At 40.2% G+C, this 20002-nt stretch overlaps 1 protein-coding gene across 2 annotated transcripts in view; it reads left to right on the forward strand.

Moving 5' to 3' along the window:
• The window catches only part of CCSER1 (coiled-coil serine rich protein 1), a 646501-nt gene that overhangs the window by 528636 nt on the left and 97863 nt on the right, over positions 1-20002 (forward strand). For both annotated transcript variants that reach the window (XM_075285086.1, XM_075285095.1), the window contains exon 8: positions 10618-10701. In XM_075285086.1, the coding sequence (XP_075141187.1) occupies positions 10618-10701 (84 nt within the window). The remainder of the gene's footprint in view (positions 1-10617; positions 10702-20002) is intronic.

Here is a 20002-nt window from a genome sequence, read left to right on the forward strand (position 1 = left end):
CGGACTATAAGACGCACTTTTTTCCCCCCAAATTTGGGGGGGAAAAGAAGGGTGCGTCTTATAGTCTGAATGTGGCGCCTGGCATCCGCTGTAATAGAGAGGTAGAAGCCGGCAAGTGATAGATGCCATTACAGGTGCCGGGGCCTGCGACATCGCTGCGCTCCTCTGCCCTGTATGAAGCCAGCAGCGGGAGGAGTGATGCTATTCCGCTCCTCCGTCCCCCTGCCGCTGGCTTCATGCAGGGCAGGGCAGCGATGTCTCAGGCCCCGGCACCTGTGATGGCGTCTATCCCTCCCCGGCATCCGCCTCTCTAGTACAGCGGATGCCGGGTCAGTATCGGTGGCCCCTTCTCCCCCGGGGGCCGGTCCCCACCGGCCCCGTACCTTTAAAGTTGCAGGCCGGCTCCTGTGCGACGATATCGCAGGAGCCGACCTGTTCGGCTGACAGCCGGGAGCCTAATGAGGCTCCCAGGCCTGTCACTGCTGTATTAGTATTGTGGCTGGTCTCTATGACCAGCCGTAATACTAATAGACAGAATGTCCCATAGACGGAAATACAGTTGTATTGCCGTCTATGGGACTTGCAATCAAGCGACCACAGGTTCAAGTCCCCGGGGGGAATAAAATAGTAAAAAAAAAAAAAAAGCTTTAAAAATATATAATAAAAATATGAAATAAATAAAAGTTCTAAATCACCTCCTGTCCCTATAATATATATAGAAAAGTAGAAAATCATATATCATAAACCACCATTTTTTTTTTTCAATAAAAGGTGATCTAAGAAATAGATATTCCCCAAAATGGTATAACTAAAAAGTACTTCTGGCCCCGCAAAAAAAAAACACTCTATGCATCCCCGTACAGCTGCAGGGTCACCTGTCAATGTGGCCTTGCAGCTGTTGCAAAACTACAACTCCCATATATTAAATATTTTACCAGTTTTTGCTTCAAAATTTTTTTTCCCTATTTTCCTCCTCTAAAACCTAGGTTAGTCTTATAGTCCAGTGCGTCTTATAGTCCGAAAAATACGGTAGATGAAAGCATCTTGCATAAGAGTAGTTATAGCAGGTTTGACAAGAATAATGCTTTAACCATGCTTCATTTGTGCACGTCTTTCACAAAGCTGATGGCATGTTGAGGCTGGCATATTACAATATTGTTTTAGACATATTTTACATTTGTTTTTGCCGTGAACAGATTAAACTCATTCATGACTGGCATCAAGAAATATTGCAATACAGCCATTATATGTGCAGTGCAAGTAAACCCCTTTTAAGTGTCAATCTATAAAAATTTAGTTTTATAACAACAACTGGGGAACATCATGTTTATTACCTCTATGTGAATATGTAATTATATTTTACAATAGTGACGTGTCATACAATGATTCAAGTCATTGCATCAAACACTGTAAATTAACATTTGACACCACTGTATTTAATCTTAGTAAAACATGGTCTTGTACATGATAGCCTAGAACATGTATTTACGAGAAAAATTGAAAACCAATGCTGACTTTAAATAAGGCTTTGATGGATATAACTGCACATACTCTGTATGATATAGAGTCTTATTGTGTGTGATGTCTAAGTCAGAGTAAGAATCTCACTTGATCAGAAACACATAAGATGTTTTGTTTATGTACAGTGTCGTTAACCAAGATTAATTTGGACCCTCCGACTCTGTTTATGCTTCTTTCAGTCTGTTTCTTTTGTTTTATTTTTTAATTGTTGTAGCATGATGAGCTGTCAAATCCATATCCCGCTTGTTCCTCTAACACCCATCTTCCACTCCCTTTTCGGTTACCCACAGCCCAGCAAATTACTGGCAATGACATATTAGGTCATCCACAACCTGTCACAAACATTTCTGCCCTATTCTTCTGAGATCTAGTCTCTGGTCCAGAACATAGGATGTCAGTATTAAAAAATAAATTAATAAAAAACTGTATATGAGAAGCATAGAAGTAAACAATAAATATATTAATGATAATCATCAACATTCACATATACATATATATATGTATATTAAATATGTATATTAAAAGGATATATATATATATATATATATATATATATATATATATATATATATATATATATTAGGGGGTTTTTTTTCACTTTTATTTCTGATAAGCACTATATGACTCAAAAATAATGCGAAATACACTAATGTGTGTCCATTTGCTCAGGAGCTTCTATTACTTACTTTGAACTCCTCTAGAGGTCAGTGTTGAAATATCAGCTCTTCTGATGACAAGTCTCTCCTGTGTTCTGGCTATTAATTTGCATTATCAAGCCATTTTTTCTATGAATATATAGAAGTTGATACTCTGCCATAACCAGTTTCTTTTTTTATAACAGCATTTACACAATGCTTATGTTTTCAAATAATGTACCATAAAAGAGCACTATATGCAAAGCAACCTCTTTATTTTGAAATATTCTTTGTAAGTAAATGTGAATACTAATTCGAATTTGGGGCCAAAATACAAAGTATAATAGTTCTCATTCTTACCATGTTCTAATATTTATTGTTTGGAATTGATTTGGGTTTTAATATTTGCATTTTCAATAAATTTCAAATGCACTTTGCATTGAATCTACATTTTTAATGAGAAGTGATATTACAATCTAATGAAAAGCACATCAAGTTTGATATTGGCCCCAGACTTTCAGGTCAAGCGTGGTTTGCTTTGTTTACTGTCATATTACTAGGGTTATAGAAAGCACATTGATTTGACCCAATGTAGTATTTTAATAAATTTTAATAAATAAAAAAAATCTTTAAAATAACAGTTATATGGCAAATAAAATGTATCATAACTAGAGATGAGTGAGTGGTATTCGATTGAGTAGGTATTCAAAATTTTCGTACTCGATCGAATACTACTAGGTATTCGCAGTAAATATTCGATTCAGAACCAGCTTTGATTGGCCGAATGCTATACACTGTTTAGGAGGAGCACTATGCATTATAGTCTATGGGGTCCGTGCGCTTTAACTTCACAGCGCTTCCAGTTGCGCTGATAAAAATTCAGCTCCCTCGTAACAGCAAGCTGCCAGCTCTCCCGACTAGCAAAGACGAGCCTGCGGCAAATCAACGCTGGTTCTGCAGCAGGCTCGTCCTTGCTAGTCAGGAGACCTGGCAGCTTGCTGTTACGAGGGAGCTGACTTTTTCTCATAGGAATGCATTGACAGGCGTTTATTGGCCAGTGTACAGCATACGCTGGTTCTGCCGGAGGCTTGTCTGTGAGCAGGCGGAGTCTAAGATCGGACCACAGACAAGCCTCCGGCAGAACCAGCGTTGATTGGCCAAATGCTGTACACTGGCCAATAGGGTTGAGCCGATCCTGACTTTTCAGGATCGATTTTAAAATCCGATTTCCGATCATTTTTCATTCGAACCCGATCTCAATCCCAATTCCGATCCCAATGCAAGTCAATGGGATTTTTTTATTAATCGGAGATCGGATTTTAAAAGCAATCCTATTCACTATACAGCATGGAATCTAAGAATTGTTAGAATCCACGCTGTGTAGTGAATCACTAAGTAGCCAGAGGATTTTTTTTTAATCCTCTGGCTACTTAGTCCCCCCTGGTGTCCACTTACCTCCAGAGATGGCTGGTCCGCTGCTCTTCGCTGCCGGTCCAGCTGCCGTCTTCTCCGCCTCGCTGCCCCCTCCCTGCCAGGTTAAGCTAACCCGCCCACACTCTCCTAATCTGGCAGGAAGGGGGCAGCGAGTAGAAGAAGACGGCAGCTGGACCGGCAACGAGGCGAAGAGCAGCGGACCAGCCATCTCTGGAAGTAAATAGCTTTAGTCTCCCATTAGAATGAATGGAGGCAGCCGGCGTGCAGGGGGTTAAGGCTGTGTGCCTGCTGCTTCCATTCATTCCTATGGAACCGCAGTGGAGCCTTCACACTGAGTATACACTATATACTCAGTGTGAAGGCATTGTGAGAAAAGATCACCGATCTCGATCCCACATAAACAGATCATGTTCGGAATTCCGATCACGATCGTGAAATTTTCTTGATCGCCGATCGGAATCCGATTTTTTCCGAACACGATCGCTCAACCCTACTGGCCAATCAACGCTGGTCAATGCACTCCTATGACAAAAAGTCAGCTCCCTCGTAATAGCAATAATAATAATAATAATAATAATAATAATAATAATAATATTTTTATATATATACATATATATATTAATATGTTAATAATATGTTATAATATGTTAAGCTATATATATTAATGTGTTAATTAATTCTTCTTCTTCTTAGTAAACTGTTTTGCAGTAAGTGTACATCTCACCCAAGCTTCTTTGTACAATAACATAGAGTGCACAGTTTGTGCTGTCAGCACTTCTGCTGAACTAACCATTGTAACCAATGCTGCAATTTTTCATAATAAAATTACAGCACTTGAGATGACAATTTAGTGTGCGATGCACTGGCATGTCCATCTTTTCTATATCCCCTTGTCCGTGATGGTTGCCCTCAGCCATGCTTCCTAATGAAAGCCCCCTGGTCGAGCACGATTACCGCTTGTGTGTCGCCCAAGCATGCATAGCGATGAGCCTGCTTTATGAAACATCTTCCTGCAGTAATAAAGCTAATTAAAGCAGGCATCCATCCTCTCACTAGTCCTTAATGAATTATAATGAGATCATTAATCTAGTCACTTTCTTGCTCGCAGTCTATTGGTTGGATGTCTGCTCAGACTTGTCAGCGCTCCACGCATGGCCTTTAGAAATGGACAATTATTAGAATCTGTAGCCTCATGGCTTTTTTGTGAGTCAATATTCTAGCTACAGTAAGGACATCAAACTGTTTAAGCAAAGTGACTGTTGGTTTTTCCTGACTGTCATTTCTTGTCACTGCTGTATAAATAGCTGCACCTGCTTACTGTACTTATTGTTCCACAATTAAATAATAAATGACACAATCTCATTAAAAGAAGCAATAATGGAAACAATACAAGGCCATTATCTGAGCATATTACATTTCTTCTAATTGTGTGCCTATTATCTTCTGTTTAATCTCCCTTTATTACACCAGGAATTGTTATATATTCCTAGCAAGTTTTAAGTACATTAAACACAGTTAAAAGGGCGTTAATGGACTAAAACACGGGACTGAAGCTACATTTCCAGGCAGATTGTCATGTACAATTTACTTTTCATGTCTGTATGAACATTGGCCACTAGTTCTGATGACTTTCAGGGTCAGACTTGATCAAATATGACATATGTTCACAGGTTACACACACCCAAAGTCTCAGGTTTAGGTCAATCCCATAACTTTTGAGAAATTAAGGTAAAATCTGTTTTGATCCTAACCACTACGCTTATTTCTACCAAAAACCCAAGCACTATATCTAAGACTCTACAGAATGTTAAATGTTCAAGTTCGTGCCAGTACTATTACAAAAAGTTTCTAAAAACATGGCTTGTTTGGAAAAGTTGTCAGGAGATAAAACATGGCAGCACAGTTGGCATAAAACTGTCAAGTATGGTGGTGGAGGGATGATGACTTGGACCGGCTTTGTAGTTACTTAAGAGAGTTATGCATAAACACATTCCTATAAAAACCTCAATAATCTGAAGCAACAATGTCAGGAACAGTAGGACAAAATTCCTTCAGAATGATACGACAGACTAATAAAGTCATACAGAATAAAATCTCATCAAGTTATTACTGCTAAAGGTTGTTCTAGAAATTGTTGATTCATGGGGTGCACTTCTCTTCAGGAGTATTCATTTTACTATGAAAACACCATCATCCATCAAAAAAATGCTGATGAAAGAAGTTTCGTCAGCCTTAGTGTGGTGAGGGTGATCTGTGCGCCATCTTTGCTTATGTGCCAATTTGTAGCTGCAAGCAGTGTGACTCCATCATGCCAAGTTATTGTGATATGACATCCTTCATAGGTTGCTAACAAAGTAACTAGTTGAAAAGGAAGAAGGAAATCATAGATTCATCAAATCTATCCTAATACTCTACTGTGTTGATCTAGAGTAAGAATTAAAACCTCATAAGGTTGAAGCCAATTGCTCCAAAGAAGGCACTCAGAATAAATCTTTGGATCAACAGAAATCTAGTATCGATCAGTTGTGATATTTATTTTAGCACTGGACTATTTACCGAGGCTTGTCTGCAATATCATATGTAACCTGTAGAGAGTAGCGCTGTATCTTGACAAACAGTACTTTTTCTAATTTCAGATACTGCAGCCCCAATTATAATGCACACAAGATTTTATTTCTCCCAATACCCCTTTCTGCCAAGAAGTACATACACAAGGTTTCCTGAATTGCTGATATTTGCATTTTCACCCAACACAAGTTGGAGCATTAACAAGAGTGAGACTATACTGGGGCAACACAGTGACTCAGTGGTTAGCCTTGCAGCTCTGGAGTCCTGGGTTTGAATCCCACCAGGAACAACATCTGGGGTCCTCAATCTACATAAAAAAAAAGAGACTACACTCAGCACAGGCCATCTTAGTATAAGATCTCAGTAAATACATTTGTGCTATGGATATTGTAGAACTTACATTTCTGTATATAATACATGTCACAGTTATAAATGACTCACTGATAAAATACTGTAGATGTATCTCAATAGGGGCGGGTTCACACCTGCACCTGGTCTCCGCTTTGTGGGTTTCCGTCTTCAGGAGACGGAAACCTGGCATTATGTGTCCACCCGTGAGCTTTTTCTGGTCTCCGTGGCGAAACAGTTTTTTTTTTTAACCGGACACAAAGTCCTGCATGACCGACTGTGTGTCTGATTAAAAAAAAAAAAACTGTTTCGGAGGGCAGAAAACGCTCACAGACGCTCATAGGCAGACACTTTGGAAACCCATTCAAGTAAATGGGTTTGAAAACTATCTTCCAGTTTCTGTCTCCTGTCCAGTTTCTCGGGCAGAAGACGGAAACCTGAAAGCGGAGACCACCCTATCTTGTTTTTTTTTAATTGACCCTATAAATGCAGTTTCACATTACATGTAATAACATTAAAAGTGAAAGTCATGTTTATTACGTTTTTTCTAAATAAAGTAAATTTGGATGTGATTTCATTTGTTTATGTACAGCTAATCCAAATTACATTTCCTTGATCGACATGCTGTTTTCTATCACAGTTCCAGGTAGGGGACCCAAGTAAAATGTAATAGAAAACATTAATTTGTCATGTTCGTCTTTCACAGCTCAATGACAATTTAATCAGTATGACAGAGTAAATCCTCTTGGCTTCAGCACCCAAATTATTACTTTAACTTAGTATTGAAAGGAATGTCCTCACTTCTAGCTGTTCTACTGGGGTTGTTAAGCTTGCTTTTTAAGTACAGTAATTTCTGAAAGCACCAGGGGCGCACACCGCCACAGCAAAATCATGTGGGAATGAAATGGGAACATGTAGAAGAGACCTGGGATCAGATTTTGGCTAAGACATGTTTGAATCTGCTTGAGAGTATGCCAAGATGGATTCAGGCAATGAAAGCCAAGGGTGAATTTACAAAATAATAACAATAACAATTTAGATCTTTAGGAGCAAAACAGTAACAATGCAGTTACATGCCAAGAATCTGCATAAATAATCACATGCTAAATAGTTGTAAGTCAGATGTATGTATGAGATAGCCAAGATGATCATCTATAAAAGGATGGTAGTCTCACATTTGAAGCTGTAGTGGATGGGGAGATACGGAGCCTGAAAGTCAAAAGATCAAAACATTGTTACCCTTTTGTTCATAAGTGTATATTACAAAAATGATGAATTTACAACAGATTATTAAATCAAAGGTCAACAGAAGGAAGCGAAAACCATACAGTACACACACCTTGCAGTGCAGTGCTAGAAGAGAACATTCTTCATTGCACAACATAAAGTCTACTTCAAAATTGCTGGGGAGAAGTCAACTTTACCCAGGTTCATAAATTAGTAATATAATAACTTAAATGAGGAGATTGAATAAAGACACAAGTCTATCAAGTCCAACACTACATTATTGAACTCGCCTAGGATCAGCCATTAAAATGGGAATTGAAATCAACATTTGGTACATGTGGATTATGTTGTGGTCTTTGGTGTTGATTTACACTAGATTCAATCATGTTTGTAATGCATATTTTATATGTAGGAAGGGAAAACTCATCCTTAGATACATGCTAAATGTGTACATGGGGTTACATTAACCAGGCCAAAGCCACATGAATGCCCTCTTCCTCTGTTTCACTGGTATTAAAAGCACTATACCACCAAAAAAAGGTATGGAACATCATAGTAAATAGTGCTATATTGAGTTAATATATATATATATATATATATATATATATATATATATATATATATATATATATGATATGCAGTTGCATCTGAAAAGAATATTTTTACAATAGGACAGATGATACCGCATGGCAATTTTTCAGATGCCATTGTTTAACATATATATCATGGTTTAATCAAAGGCCATGAATGTCATGTAAACAAAGCCTTAGCTGCAGATTTCACATATTAAATTGCAATGGGAACTGATGTATGGTGTGATATGAGAATAATTTTCTACAATAACTTAGATGCGTAATCTTGAAGTATAGGAAACCAGCTAAATTATATTTTCACATTGATAAATGATTCGTGCTGCAAATAAATATATTCCCAACACAAACAAACAATGGTCAAGTACATCAAGAGGGCAGTGACATAGCTATATGCTAATACATAATACAAAGTATTATTTTGGTCTTATTATTACTATGTGAAGATGTGAATAGTCACATGGTGATGGCCATGAAGTATTATCTATCTATCTATCTATCTATCTATCTATCTATCTATCTATCTATCTCCTATCTATCTATCTATCTATCTATCTATCATCAGTCTATCTATCTATCTATCTATCTATCATCTATCAGTCTATCTATCTATCTGTCTGTCTGTCTGTCTGTCTGTCTGTCTCTATCTATCTATCTAGCTATCTATCTATCTATCTCCTATCTATCTATCTATCTATCTATCTATCTACCTATCTATCATCAGTCTATCTATCTATTATCTATCTATCATCTATCTATCTATCTATCTATCTATCTATCTATCTATCTATCATTCTATCTATCTATCTATCTATCTATCTATCATCTATCTATCTATCATCAGTCTATCTATCTATCTATCTATCTATCTATCTATCTATCATCAGTCTATCTATCTATCTATCTATCTATCTATCTATCTATCATCTATCTATCTGTCTCTCTATCTGTCTTACTTTGGTGGGTTGTTAGGCACATAACTATAGTTCATATAGAGTAGCAATTATTTGGCTACACAAATGGACACTGTGCATTGTGATTAACCAAAAAGAATGTCTGATCTAAATAAGACTGAATATTGTTTAATAAGATCACATCATCAAAATCACATCATGCATGGTGACGGACAGGAAACATTGCACAATCATCCTGCACCATCGATTTTTGAGGTTTCTTATAGCTAAAAAACTTTGTTTTCAATCTGGATTTTATGCCACTCCACAGATTGGAGGTAGATGCTTGATAATATGATCATTTGCAGAATTTGAAAATCAAAGTGTCATTCTTGGTATAGCAGTTTCACTGGTGTGGAGTGTATAGCATAAGCAATATACTCTATAAACACTTCATCAGTGGGTTTTGTTTTGCCTGCTCAACAGTAAAATCCGCATCGACTATAAAATTTTACACTCATGTCTGCTTTTAATCAGACTTCAATAATTTTATTCATTATAACTGTGTGACTGCCTATATAATCATCAGTAGTGATAGGAGTTTCTATTGCCTGTCATGGTAAGCTTGCATGGTACAGTCCATGCAGTTCCATTGTACAGGAGCTTCTGGTCTCTGACCCTAATTTACACTGTTGCTATGTTAGGTCCTCCAGTATGATATCTAGAGATACAGGTGAAAGAATGACACATGGACTACCGTAATGGAGTACATGGGAGTGCATGACCCTACTTGCCAACAGGTGACATTACCAGAACAGAAAAACTCATGTTGCAGATACACTATGTATCCTCTTACATACTCATATTCTACGCAAGGATTGACATTGGATAGAGAGTAGGTCAGGTTAGTGGGCAGAAAATACTAGAAAAAATATTAAATTTTTTTTATCTGAAGAAGACAATATTGAGTCTTTTCTTGTTCAAAAATAAAATGTTCTATACAAATTCACCGCCTAAAAAAATATTTAGAAAAGTTGCATGATAAAAAAAACCCTCAGCAGTAAATGTACTTTTTAATGACATTTTGCACCTTTAAGTTGAATGGCCATCTGTTCTCCAAATGAATTGCAGCAGGAGATCTTGCCACAAAGCTGGATAGAATCGAACACTTGCAAAGCCAACTTATGAACTGATAGATGTTTATATTTTTCATCATAGACACATTAACTTGTTTATCCTGCACTTCAGAAGATGTTATCAAAAATATCACACATGACAGAAGAAAATTGAGGTTTATTACTTGGATGCAATTATACCCTACTGTGTGAAACAGCTTTTCCTTGTTAAGAACAAAGAGAAAATTCTAGGCCTATTATAACATCTGATTTCATGTTGTCATAGGATATAATGAAAGATGACTGCTCCATGCTGAAGCTGCAGCTTAAGGAACGAGATGAACTTATCTACCAGCTGCAAGAAGAGCTGGTAAGTTATACAAGAACCTTTTACAAATACTTATTGAAAAGTAATGTTATTATGCTCTCCTCTCAATTCCTTACAAGGCGGATGGTTTTAAGGCTTTGTATACAAAGCAAAGTTTATTACTCTCCATACTGATAAGCGGTTTGGGACTTTACTGTTTTTAACAATTGGAAAAAAAGAAAAAAGTGCACAAGATCATAGAAATGTCAGACATCATTAATGGTACAGAGACATTGAAAGGGTAAAGTGCTTTGGGGATATATCTGTTTTTGTTCTTTTTGGGCCCATTCACACGGAGTAACGTGCCGTGTGACTTGGCACATATACGCCGTGTGAGATTTTGCGGGCCGTATACGCTCCCATTGATTTCAATGGGAGCGTATACGGCCCGCAAAATCTCACACGGCGTATACGTGCCAGGTCACGCGGCACGTTACTCCGTGTGAATGGACCCTTAGGCGCCGTTCACATCAGATTTGCTCCTACATTGAATGACTATTGGCATGCCTCAGGCTGGTATGCATTGGCATATCACTTTTTACTGCATCGCTTAGCCTAGTAGAGGAGGCTATGCTATACCCAGTAAAAAATAAGTATGTCATGCAAAAGAGGCTATATACGCCTATACATCACCATACTGTATGTTGCAGCCTTCTGTCTAGGCCGTATTTCACAAAATCCACCAAAATATTTAACATTAGCCTTCAGAAAATGTATGGAAATTGGTTTTCCTTTACGAGAAAACTATCTCTCTAAAGCACCTATAGATATCTGCCCCAGCCCATTGAAGAGTTTCATCATATTAGTAAGGATTTTTGGAAAACCCAGCTCAGCCCCTTCTACATGTAGACAGAGAGTGTCTACATGGTTTCCCAGCCGTAGACAGCTATTTTGGGGTTCTTGTACCCCATCAGTTAAGAACAGGATGGTTAACTGGATGGAGTTTTCAGGAACTACGGATTCTCCTTTAGAAGACACCATGTGTTGTAGAGTATGCTTTCCATTATCAGGGCAGTGCATTTTTTAGATATCAGATATTTGCATTGACACTGCAAGGCTTGCAGTTAAATTGCTTGCTCTCCTGACTAAAACATTGGAGGCCAGGTCCTGGATCTCATTGGTGAAAGTCTACTAGGGAGAACACTATAGTTTGTATGTACAAACAATTGAGCCTGGTACTGAAGCCTGATACTATAGCTCAGGCATTCATGTCTCCATGTATAAAACATCAATGGCCTTTCTTGAATACTGCTGAAATGAACTATTAAATCTCTTAAGATTACATATGAAAATAATATTATATTTTTCTTGCTATGTACACTACATAAAGATATAGCATATTTCTGTTAATATCCTTACAATATCATGGTATGCTTTTTGTCCATTATAAATGATTTCTCTCATATTTGAGTCTTCTTTACGAAAAAATCATATGACAAAACTCGTAATGCAGCCCACTTGCTAAGGGCTCGTTCACATCTGCGTTGTGAACTCCGTTCTGCAGGTTTCCGTTTCCTGCCTAAAACAGAGGCAGGAGACGGAAACCTGCAGGAGTCTCTCTCACCCATTCATTTGAATGGGTGAGAGAGATGTCCGGCCGTGAGCGGTGGTGAGCGTTTTATGCTCTCCGCCGCGAAACCGGGTTTTATAATCCGGACACAGAGTCGGACATGCAGTACTCTGTGTCCGGATAAAAAATCCGATTTCGCGGCGGAGAGCATAAAACGCTCACTGCCGCTCACGGCCGGACCCGGTCTGAGCTTTCCGACTTCTGGCATGAAGAAGACGGAAAGCTCAGAACGGAAAGGTGAACGCAGGTGTGAACCTAGCGTAACAAATGTTTTTCCAAATATATTACACATTTATTAGTTTGTGTCCATCATGCTGTTTGTTCCAAAATTAAGAAGATAAGCAGCGAAAGCAATTGAGTGCCATACCTCTTCCACCTTAAGCCTTGTACGCCACCACAGTAGTGACTGATCTATAGTATTATCTTAAATAACATGAGGTTTGTGTTATGTGCTTCTGTCTGGGTTTTGTGGGTTCCATCGGGAATTCCTTCACATTTGATGGCAAGAATAGCGCAGCATAGAGAGCTGTTCTTGAGATCAAAACAATAAGACTACAATTCTTTACTAGAGATGAGCGAGTAGTACTCGATCGAGTAGGTATTCAATTGAATACTACGGTATTTGAAATACTCGTACTCGATCGAGTACCACTCGCTATTCGAATGGAAAAGTTCGACGCAGAACCAGCATTGATTGGCCGAATGCAATACAGTCGGCCAATCAACGCTGGTTCTTCTCCTACCTTTAGAAATCTTCTCCGTGCAGCTTCCCCGCGGCGTCTTCCGGCTCTGAATTCACTGGCCGGATGCCTGGCAGAGTGAATTCAGAGCGAGAAGACGCCGCAGGGACGCTGCACGGAGAAGACTTCTCGGAGGATCCAGCCCGACCCTCACTCGTGGACTTGGTAAGTATAATTTGATCGAATGTTGCCTACCCCTGAAACGAGCATTTTCCCCCCATAGACTATAATAGGGTTCGATATTCGATTCGAGTAGTCGAATATTGAGGGGCTACTCGAAAGGAATATCGAATCTCGAACATTTTACTGTTCGCTCATCTCTATTCTTTACCACAAGGAGTGGCGGAGTCCATTGTTCATGATGTGCATGTATTAGATAACAGAACAGAGGATGTGTTTCTAATATGAGCAGACATTACTAGTTGGTCATATATATGTTACTACTGTATAGAGTAGTTTGCCAGGACTGACTGAACTGCACTTTGAAAGCAATTTAATGTGCCTTATTTTAACTTACGGACCTAAATTCTGTGCTAGTCATCTACACATCAATTGTATCCTGTATATCCCAAATATATCAAACTATTGTTCTTTATCTTAAAATATAGCCAATTTTTTTATTCGGTTAGTGTAAGTATAGCAAATAAAAGCTTTGTTACAACCTTCCCCCGATTACAGACATTATTGTATTATTTATTTCATACTTATTTGCAACGGTCGCTGCTATTTTATCGAAAGACATCAAAGTTTCCTTGCCCTATGTTTTATTGCCATAGAAACTGCATTTGTGGTCATAAAATAAAAACAAAGGACAATTTATTTAGCTTTTCTTGCTCTTCTCCTATTTCTTTGCTGTCTTGAAACATAAAGTAATACTCTTTGGGAAAAAAAACCTATGAGTTTCAGGTTAAATAGGATCATTTAGGCCAAAACAGACAGGGAAGGGATCGTAAGGTCAGAGCACACAAATTTATCAAGATGGAATAATGTCTGACAGGTGTCTACAGATAAAAAGGATACATTGTAATGGATTGGTATGTACAAATGTTTGCTTCTCTCTGTAGAACAAATAGAGATATTTTATTGTTTGCATCTCTCTTGTGTCCCGATTCTTATATCTTTTCATTAAGCAGATGCCAGAAGCAAGAGCTGTGGAAGAATAATCAAAAATGCTGTGCTTGTAGGGTCATCACCGGCAATGCAGAGAGTGTCGTGTTGTAATGAGGTCAGGCTCTTGGAAAGCTGACTGTGAGAAATGGGAACCAGTGATAAAAGCAGCGATAATATAAAATAATCATGTGTGCATAAATTACAAAGACTTTCAGAAAGAAGCAATAGAGGACTGAACCTATCAAAGGAGCTGAATTTATTGCAACTTTCTAGAACAAACACAAATATTTTAATTCTACTTTTATGTCGCCGTTAAAATGGAGCAATAGCAAGTATTTCGATTTTTTAAATCATGTTGCATAACAGTTTAAGGGATTAAAAAGAGATCCATAAGGAAATAGATACGCAGAAAGCCACAGACAATTGCCATTTTGCCATTATCTCAGCACTAAAAGTGCTCCCATGTCTCTCTATTGAGCCACCAGTAATAGCCATGAAATGCTTTGGCTTAAGCATTAACCACAATCCAAAAGGCTATTGTTAAAGTGATAGGGCCCCCAGACCCTTTGGACCTCTTTGAAGGGAACCTCATGTATCATGTTCAGGTTAGCATATCAATGTAAAATACTGTATATACTCGAGTATAAGCTGACCCAAATATAAGCCGAGGCCCCTAGTTTTACCACAAAAAACTGGGAAAATGTATTGACTCAAGTATAAGCCGAGGGGGGAAATGCAGCAGCTACTGGAAAATTTCAAAAATTAAAATGGTCGGAGTTTTTTGGTGCAATAGTTGCTGGGTGCTGGGGAAGGGGGGGGGGGGTATTTTTGTTGTCTGTCTGCCCCTTCCCTGAGCTTGAGGACTGAGTTTTTTTTCCCCCACTTGGAATTTAGCCTGGCTGAATATAGGGTATCTGCAGTGCTCCTATTAACCCCTTCCTGATGGAACAGGAGCCCTGCAGATACCTATATTCAGTAGACTGGGCACTTTCAGACACAGGGAGGGATACCTAATGTGTATGTGTGTCACAGTAATTTTCTACTTTTATATGTATTCTAGGGAAAGGAGGGATATAGAACCTTTATTTACTTTATTTTTTTATTATATTTTTTTAAAGCTTCCTTTTTTTCACTATTTTATGGGAGATTCTATACTTTTTTTTTTTTTTGCTTGACTCAAGTATAAGCTGAGGGGGGTTTTTTCAGCACAAAAACTGTGCTGAAAAATTCGGCTTATACTCGAGTATATACGGTAATCACAAAATGAAAATAGTTATCATGAATAACATAGTTTAAAAGGAAAAACTGAATTATATTGTTAATAATGACAAATAATGATGGCTTTTTGCTAGGATCCACCATCAGTGTATGACCATTGAGAGTTTCATTATTGTGTCCCAGTTCTCTTTCAGGACCACAAACCATAGTTGGTCATTCACCGTTATACCGCGGCAGTCTGACAACTGGCAATGGTCACAGTAGTTAGACTTTTACCAGTTGATGGAATGTCCTAGCAATATGTCTTTTCAGAAACTTCCCTATTAAAAAATATATTCTACCATTAAAGAAGCACTTACAAGTTGTGACACTGTGTAATGCCTATTGAAGTATCTCAGAATACAACATAGAGATTTTAAGCATTCAGAAATCTGTCATTCATTGCTTTCCCAAGCCCTCAACTAGGAATAACACAGTGTGTTTTGTTTTACCTAAAATGTCTTTTTGTGATATTTTGGTAATATTTTTAACATTTATCAAAAAATGCTAAATCTCTTACCTATTCACTACAAACTTTGTTCCTATTCCTATTATTTTCACCTTCCAGGAACATAACATTCTGGTACCCTCCATTTGTACTGTAAATTATGATGATATAAGAAAACGTTGTGAAGATCTGAACTAAATTCTGCATATTTTGGAGTATTTATGGACTTACTAGGTTTTAAACATTTAGTAAGAAAAAAATTATATATATATATATATATATATATATATATATATATATACTGTATATATACACACATAAAGCTAGGTAAGGAGCATTGTGTATTCTCAGAGTGATGACAGAATAAATGATCAACACTTTGGGGCACATGTAAGAAACCCCTAAACCAGCTTTATGGCATAAACAAGTCTGAAACCTTAAATCTGTGACATTTTAAATAGAGATGAGCGAACACTAAAATGTTCGAGGTTCGAAATTCGATTCGAACAGCCGCTCAATGTTCGTGTGTTCGAACGGGTTTCGAACCCCATTATAGTCTATGGGGAACAGATACTCGTTAAGGGGGAAACCCAAATCCGTGTCTGGAGGGTCACCAAGTCCACTATGACACCCCAGGAAATGATGCCAACACCTCTGGAATGACACTGGGACAGCAGGGGAAGCATGTCTGGGGGCATCTAACACACCAAAGACCCTCTATTACCCCAACATCACAGCCTAACAACTACACACTTTACACACTCAATACCACCTCTCTGACAGTAGGAAAACACCTTGAAACATGTGTATTTGGCACTTGCAGTGAGGAGAGCTTGTCACCAGCAGTGAATTTGGCCCTTGTAGTAAGTTGAGGTTGGCACCAACATTTGTTTTGAAAATCAGGGTGGATTGAGCCTCTAACCAGCAGAGTTTGGGCAAATTCATGGTGGAGGGAGCCTCTAAAAACCCCAGTTTGGACCAATTCATGGTGGAGGGAGACTCTAAAAACCCCAGTTTGGACCAATTCATGGTGGAGGGAGACTCTAAAAACCCCAGTTTGGACCAATTCATGGTGGAGGGAGCCTCTAAAACCCCCAGTTTGGACCAATTCATGGTGGAGGGAGCCTCTAACCAGCCCAGTTTGGACCAATTAATGGTGGAGGGAGCCTCTAAACAGCCAAGTTTTGGGAAATTCATGGTGGAGGGAGCCTCTAACCAGCCCAGTTTGGACCAATTCATGGTGGAGGGAGCCTCTAAACAGCCCAGTTTGGGCAAATTCATGGTGGAGGGAGCCTCTAACCAGCCCAGTTTGGACCAATTAATGGTGGAGGGAGCCTCTAAACAGCCCAGTTTGGACCAATTAATGGTGGAGGGAGCCTCTAACCAGCCCAGTTTGGACCAATTAATGGTGGAGGGAGCCTCTAACCAGCCCAGTTTGGACCAATTAATGGTGGAGGGAGCCTCTAACCAGCCCAGTTTGGACCAATTAATGGTGGAGGGAGCCTCTAAACAGCCAAGTTTTGGGAAATTCATGGTGGAGGGAGCCTCTAACCAGCCCAGTTTGGACCAATTCATGGTGGAGGGAGCCTCTAAACAGCCCAGTTTGGGCAAATTCATGGTGGAGGGAGCCTCTAAAAAACCCAGTTTGGACCAATTCATGGTGGAGGGAGCCTCTAATTAGCCCAGTTTGGACCAATTAATTGTGGAGGGAGCCTCTAACCAGCCCAGTTTGGACCAATTAATGGTGGAGGGAGCCTCTAACCACCCCAGTTTGGGCAAATTCATGGTGGAGGGAGCCTCTAACCAGCCCAGTTTGGACCAATTAATGGTGGAGGGAGCCTCTAAACAGCCAAGTTTTGGGAAATTCATGGTGGAGGGAGCCTCTAACCAGCCCAGTTTGGGCAAATTCATGGTGGAGGGAGCCTCTAACCAGCCCAGTTTGGACCAATTAATGGTGGAGGGAGCCTCTAACCAGCCCAGTTTGGACCAATTAATGGTGGAGGGAGCCTCTAAACAGCCAAGTTTTGGGAAATTCATGGTGGAGGGAGCCTCTAACCAGCCCAGTTTGGACCAATTCATGGTGGAGGGAGCCTCTAAACAGCCCAGTTTGGGCAAATTCATGGTGGAGGGAGCCTCTAAAAAACCCAGTTTGGACCAATTCATGGTGGAGGGAGCCTCTAATTAGCCCAGTTTGGACCAATTAATTGTGGAGGGAGCCTCTAACCAGCCCAGTTTGGACCAATTAATGGTGGAGGGAGCCTCTAACCACCCCAGTTTGGACCAATTCATGGTGGAGGGAGCCTCTAACCAGCCCAGTTTGGACCAATTAATGGTGGAGGGAGCCTCTAAACAGCCAAGTTTTGGGAAATTCATGGTGGAGGGAGCCTCTAACCAGCCCAGTTTGGACCAATTCATGGTGGAGGGAGCCTCTAAACAGCCCAGTTTGGGCAAATTCATGGTGGAGGGAGCCTCTAACCAGCCCAGTTTGGACCAATTAATGGTGGAGGGAGCCTCTAAACAGCCAAGTTTTGGGAAATTCATGGTGGAGGGAGCCTCTAACCAGCCCAGTTTGGACCAATTCATGGTGGAGGGAGCCTCTAAACAGCCAAGTTTTGGGAAATTCATGGTGGAGGGAGCCTCTAAAAAACCCAGTTTGGACCAATTCATGGTGGAGGGAGCCTCTAATTAGCCCAGTTTGGACCAATTAATTGTGGAGGGAGCCTCTAACCAGCCCAGTTTGGACCAATTAATGGTGGAGGGAGCCTCTAACCACCCCAGTTTGGGCAAATTCATGGTGGAGGGAGCCTCTAACCAGCCCAGTTTGGACCAATTAATGGTGGAGGGAGCCTCTAAACAGCCAAGTTTTGGGAAATTCATGGTGGAGGGAGCCTCTAACCAGCCCAGTTTGGACCAATTCATGGTGGAGGGAGCCTCTAAACAGCCCAGTTTGGGCAAATTCATGGTGGAGGGAGCCTCTAAACAGCCCAGTTTGGGCAAATTCATGGTGGAGGGAGCCTCTAACCAGCCCAGTTTGGACCAATTAATGGTGGAGGGAGCCTCTAAACAGCCAAGTTTTGGGAAATTCATGGTGGAGGGAGCCTCTAACCAGCCCAGTTTGGACCAATTAATGGTGGAGGGAGCCTCTAACCAGCCCAGTTTGGACCAATTAATGGTGGAGGGAGCCTCTAACCAGCCCAGTTTGGACCAATTAATGGTGGAGGGAGCCTCTAACCACCCCAGTTTGGACCAATTCATGGTGGAGGGAGCCTCTAACCAGCCCAGTTTGGACCAATTAATGGTGGAGGGAGCCTCTAAACAGCCAAGTTTTGGGAAATTCATGGTGGAGGGAGCCTCTAACCAGCCCAGTTTGGACCAATTCATGGTGGAGGGAGCCTCTAAACAGCCCAGTTTGGGCAAATTCATGGTGGAGGGAGCCTCTAACCAGCCCAGTTTGGACCAATTAATGGTGGAGGGAGCCTCTAAACAGCCAAGTTTTGGGAAATTCATGGTGGAGGGAGCCTCTAACCAGCCCAGTTTGGACCAATTCATGGTGGAGGGAGCCTCTAAACAGCCAAGTTTTGGGAAATTCATGGTGGAGGGAGCCTCTAAAAAACCCAGTTTGGACCAATTCATGGTGGAGGGAGCCTCTAATTAGCCCAGTTTGGACCAATTAATTGTGGAGGGAGCCTCTAACCAGCCCAGTTTGGACCAATTAATGGTGGAGGGAGCCTCTAACCACCCCAGTTTGGGCAAATTCATGGTGGAGGGAGCCTCTAACCAGCCCAGTTTGGACCAATTAATGGTGGAGGGAGCCTCTAAACAGCCAAGTTTTGGGAAATTCATGGTGGAGGGAGCCTCTAACCAGCCCAGTTTGGACTAATTCATGGTGGAGGGAGCCTCTAAACAGCCCAGTTTGGGCAAATTCATGGTGGAGGGAGCCTCTAAACAGCCCAGTTTGGGCAAATTCATGGTGGAGGGAGCCTCTAACCAGCCCAGTTTGGACCAATTAATGGTGGAGGGAGCCTCTAAACAGCCAAGTTTTGGGAAATTCATGGTGGAGGGAGCCTCTAACCAGCCCAGTTTGGACCAATTAATGGTGGAGGGAGCCTCTAACCAGCCCAGTTTGGACCAATTAATGGTGGAGGGAGCCTCTAACCAGCCCAGTTTGGACCAATTAAT

The sequence above is a fragment of the Leptodactylus fuscus genome, chromosome 1, assembly GCF_031893055.1.
Source record: "Leptodactylus fuscus isolate aLepFus1 chromosome 1, aLepFus1.hap2, whole genome shotgun sequence".
In the NCBI taxonomy this organism is placed as follows: domain Eukaryota; kingdom Metazoa; phylum Chordata; class Amphibia; order Anura; family Leptodactylidae; genus Leptodactylus; species Leptodactylus fuscus.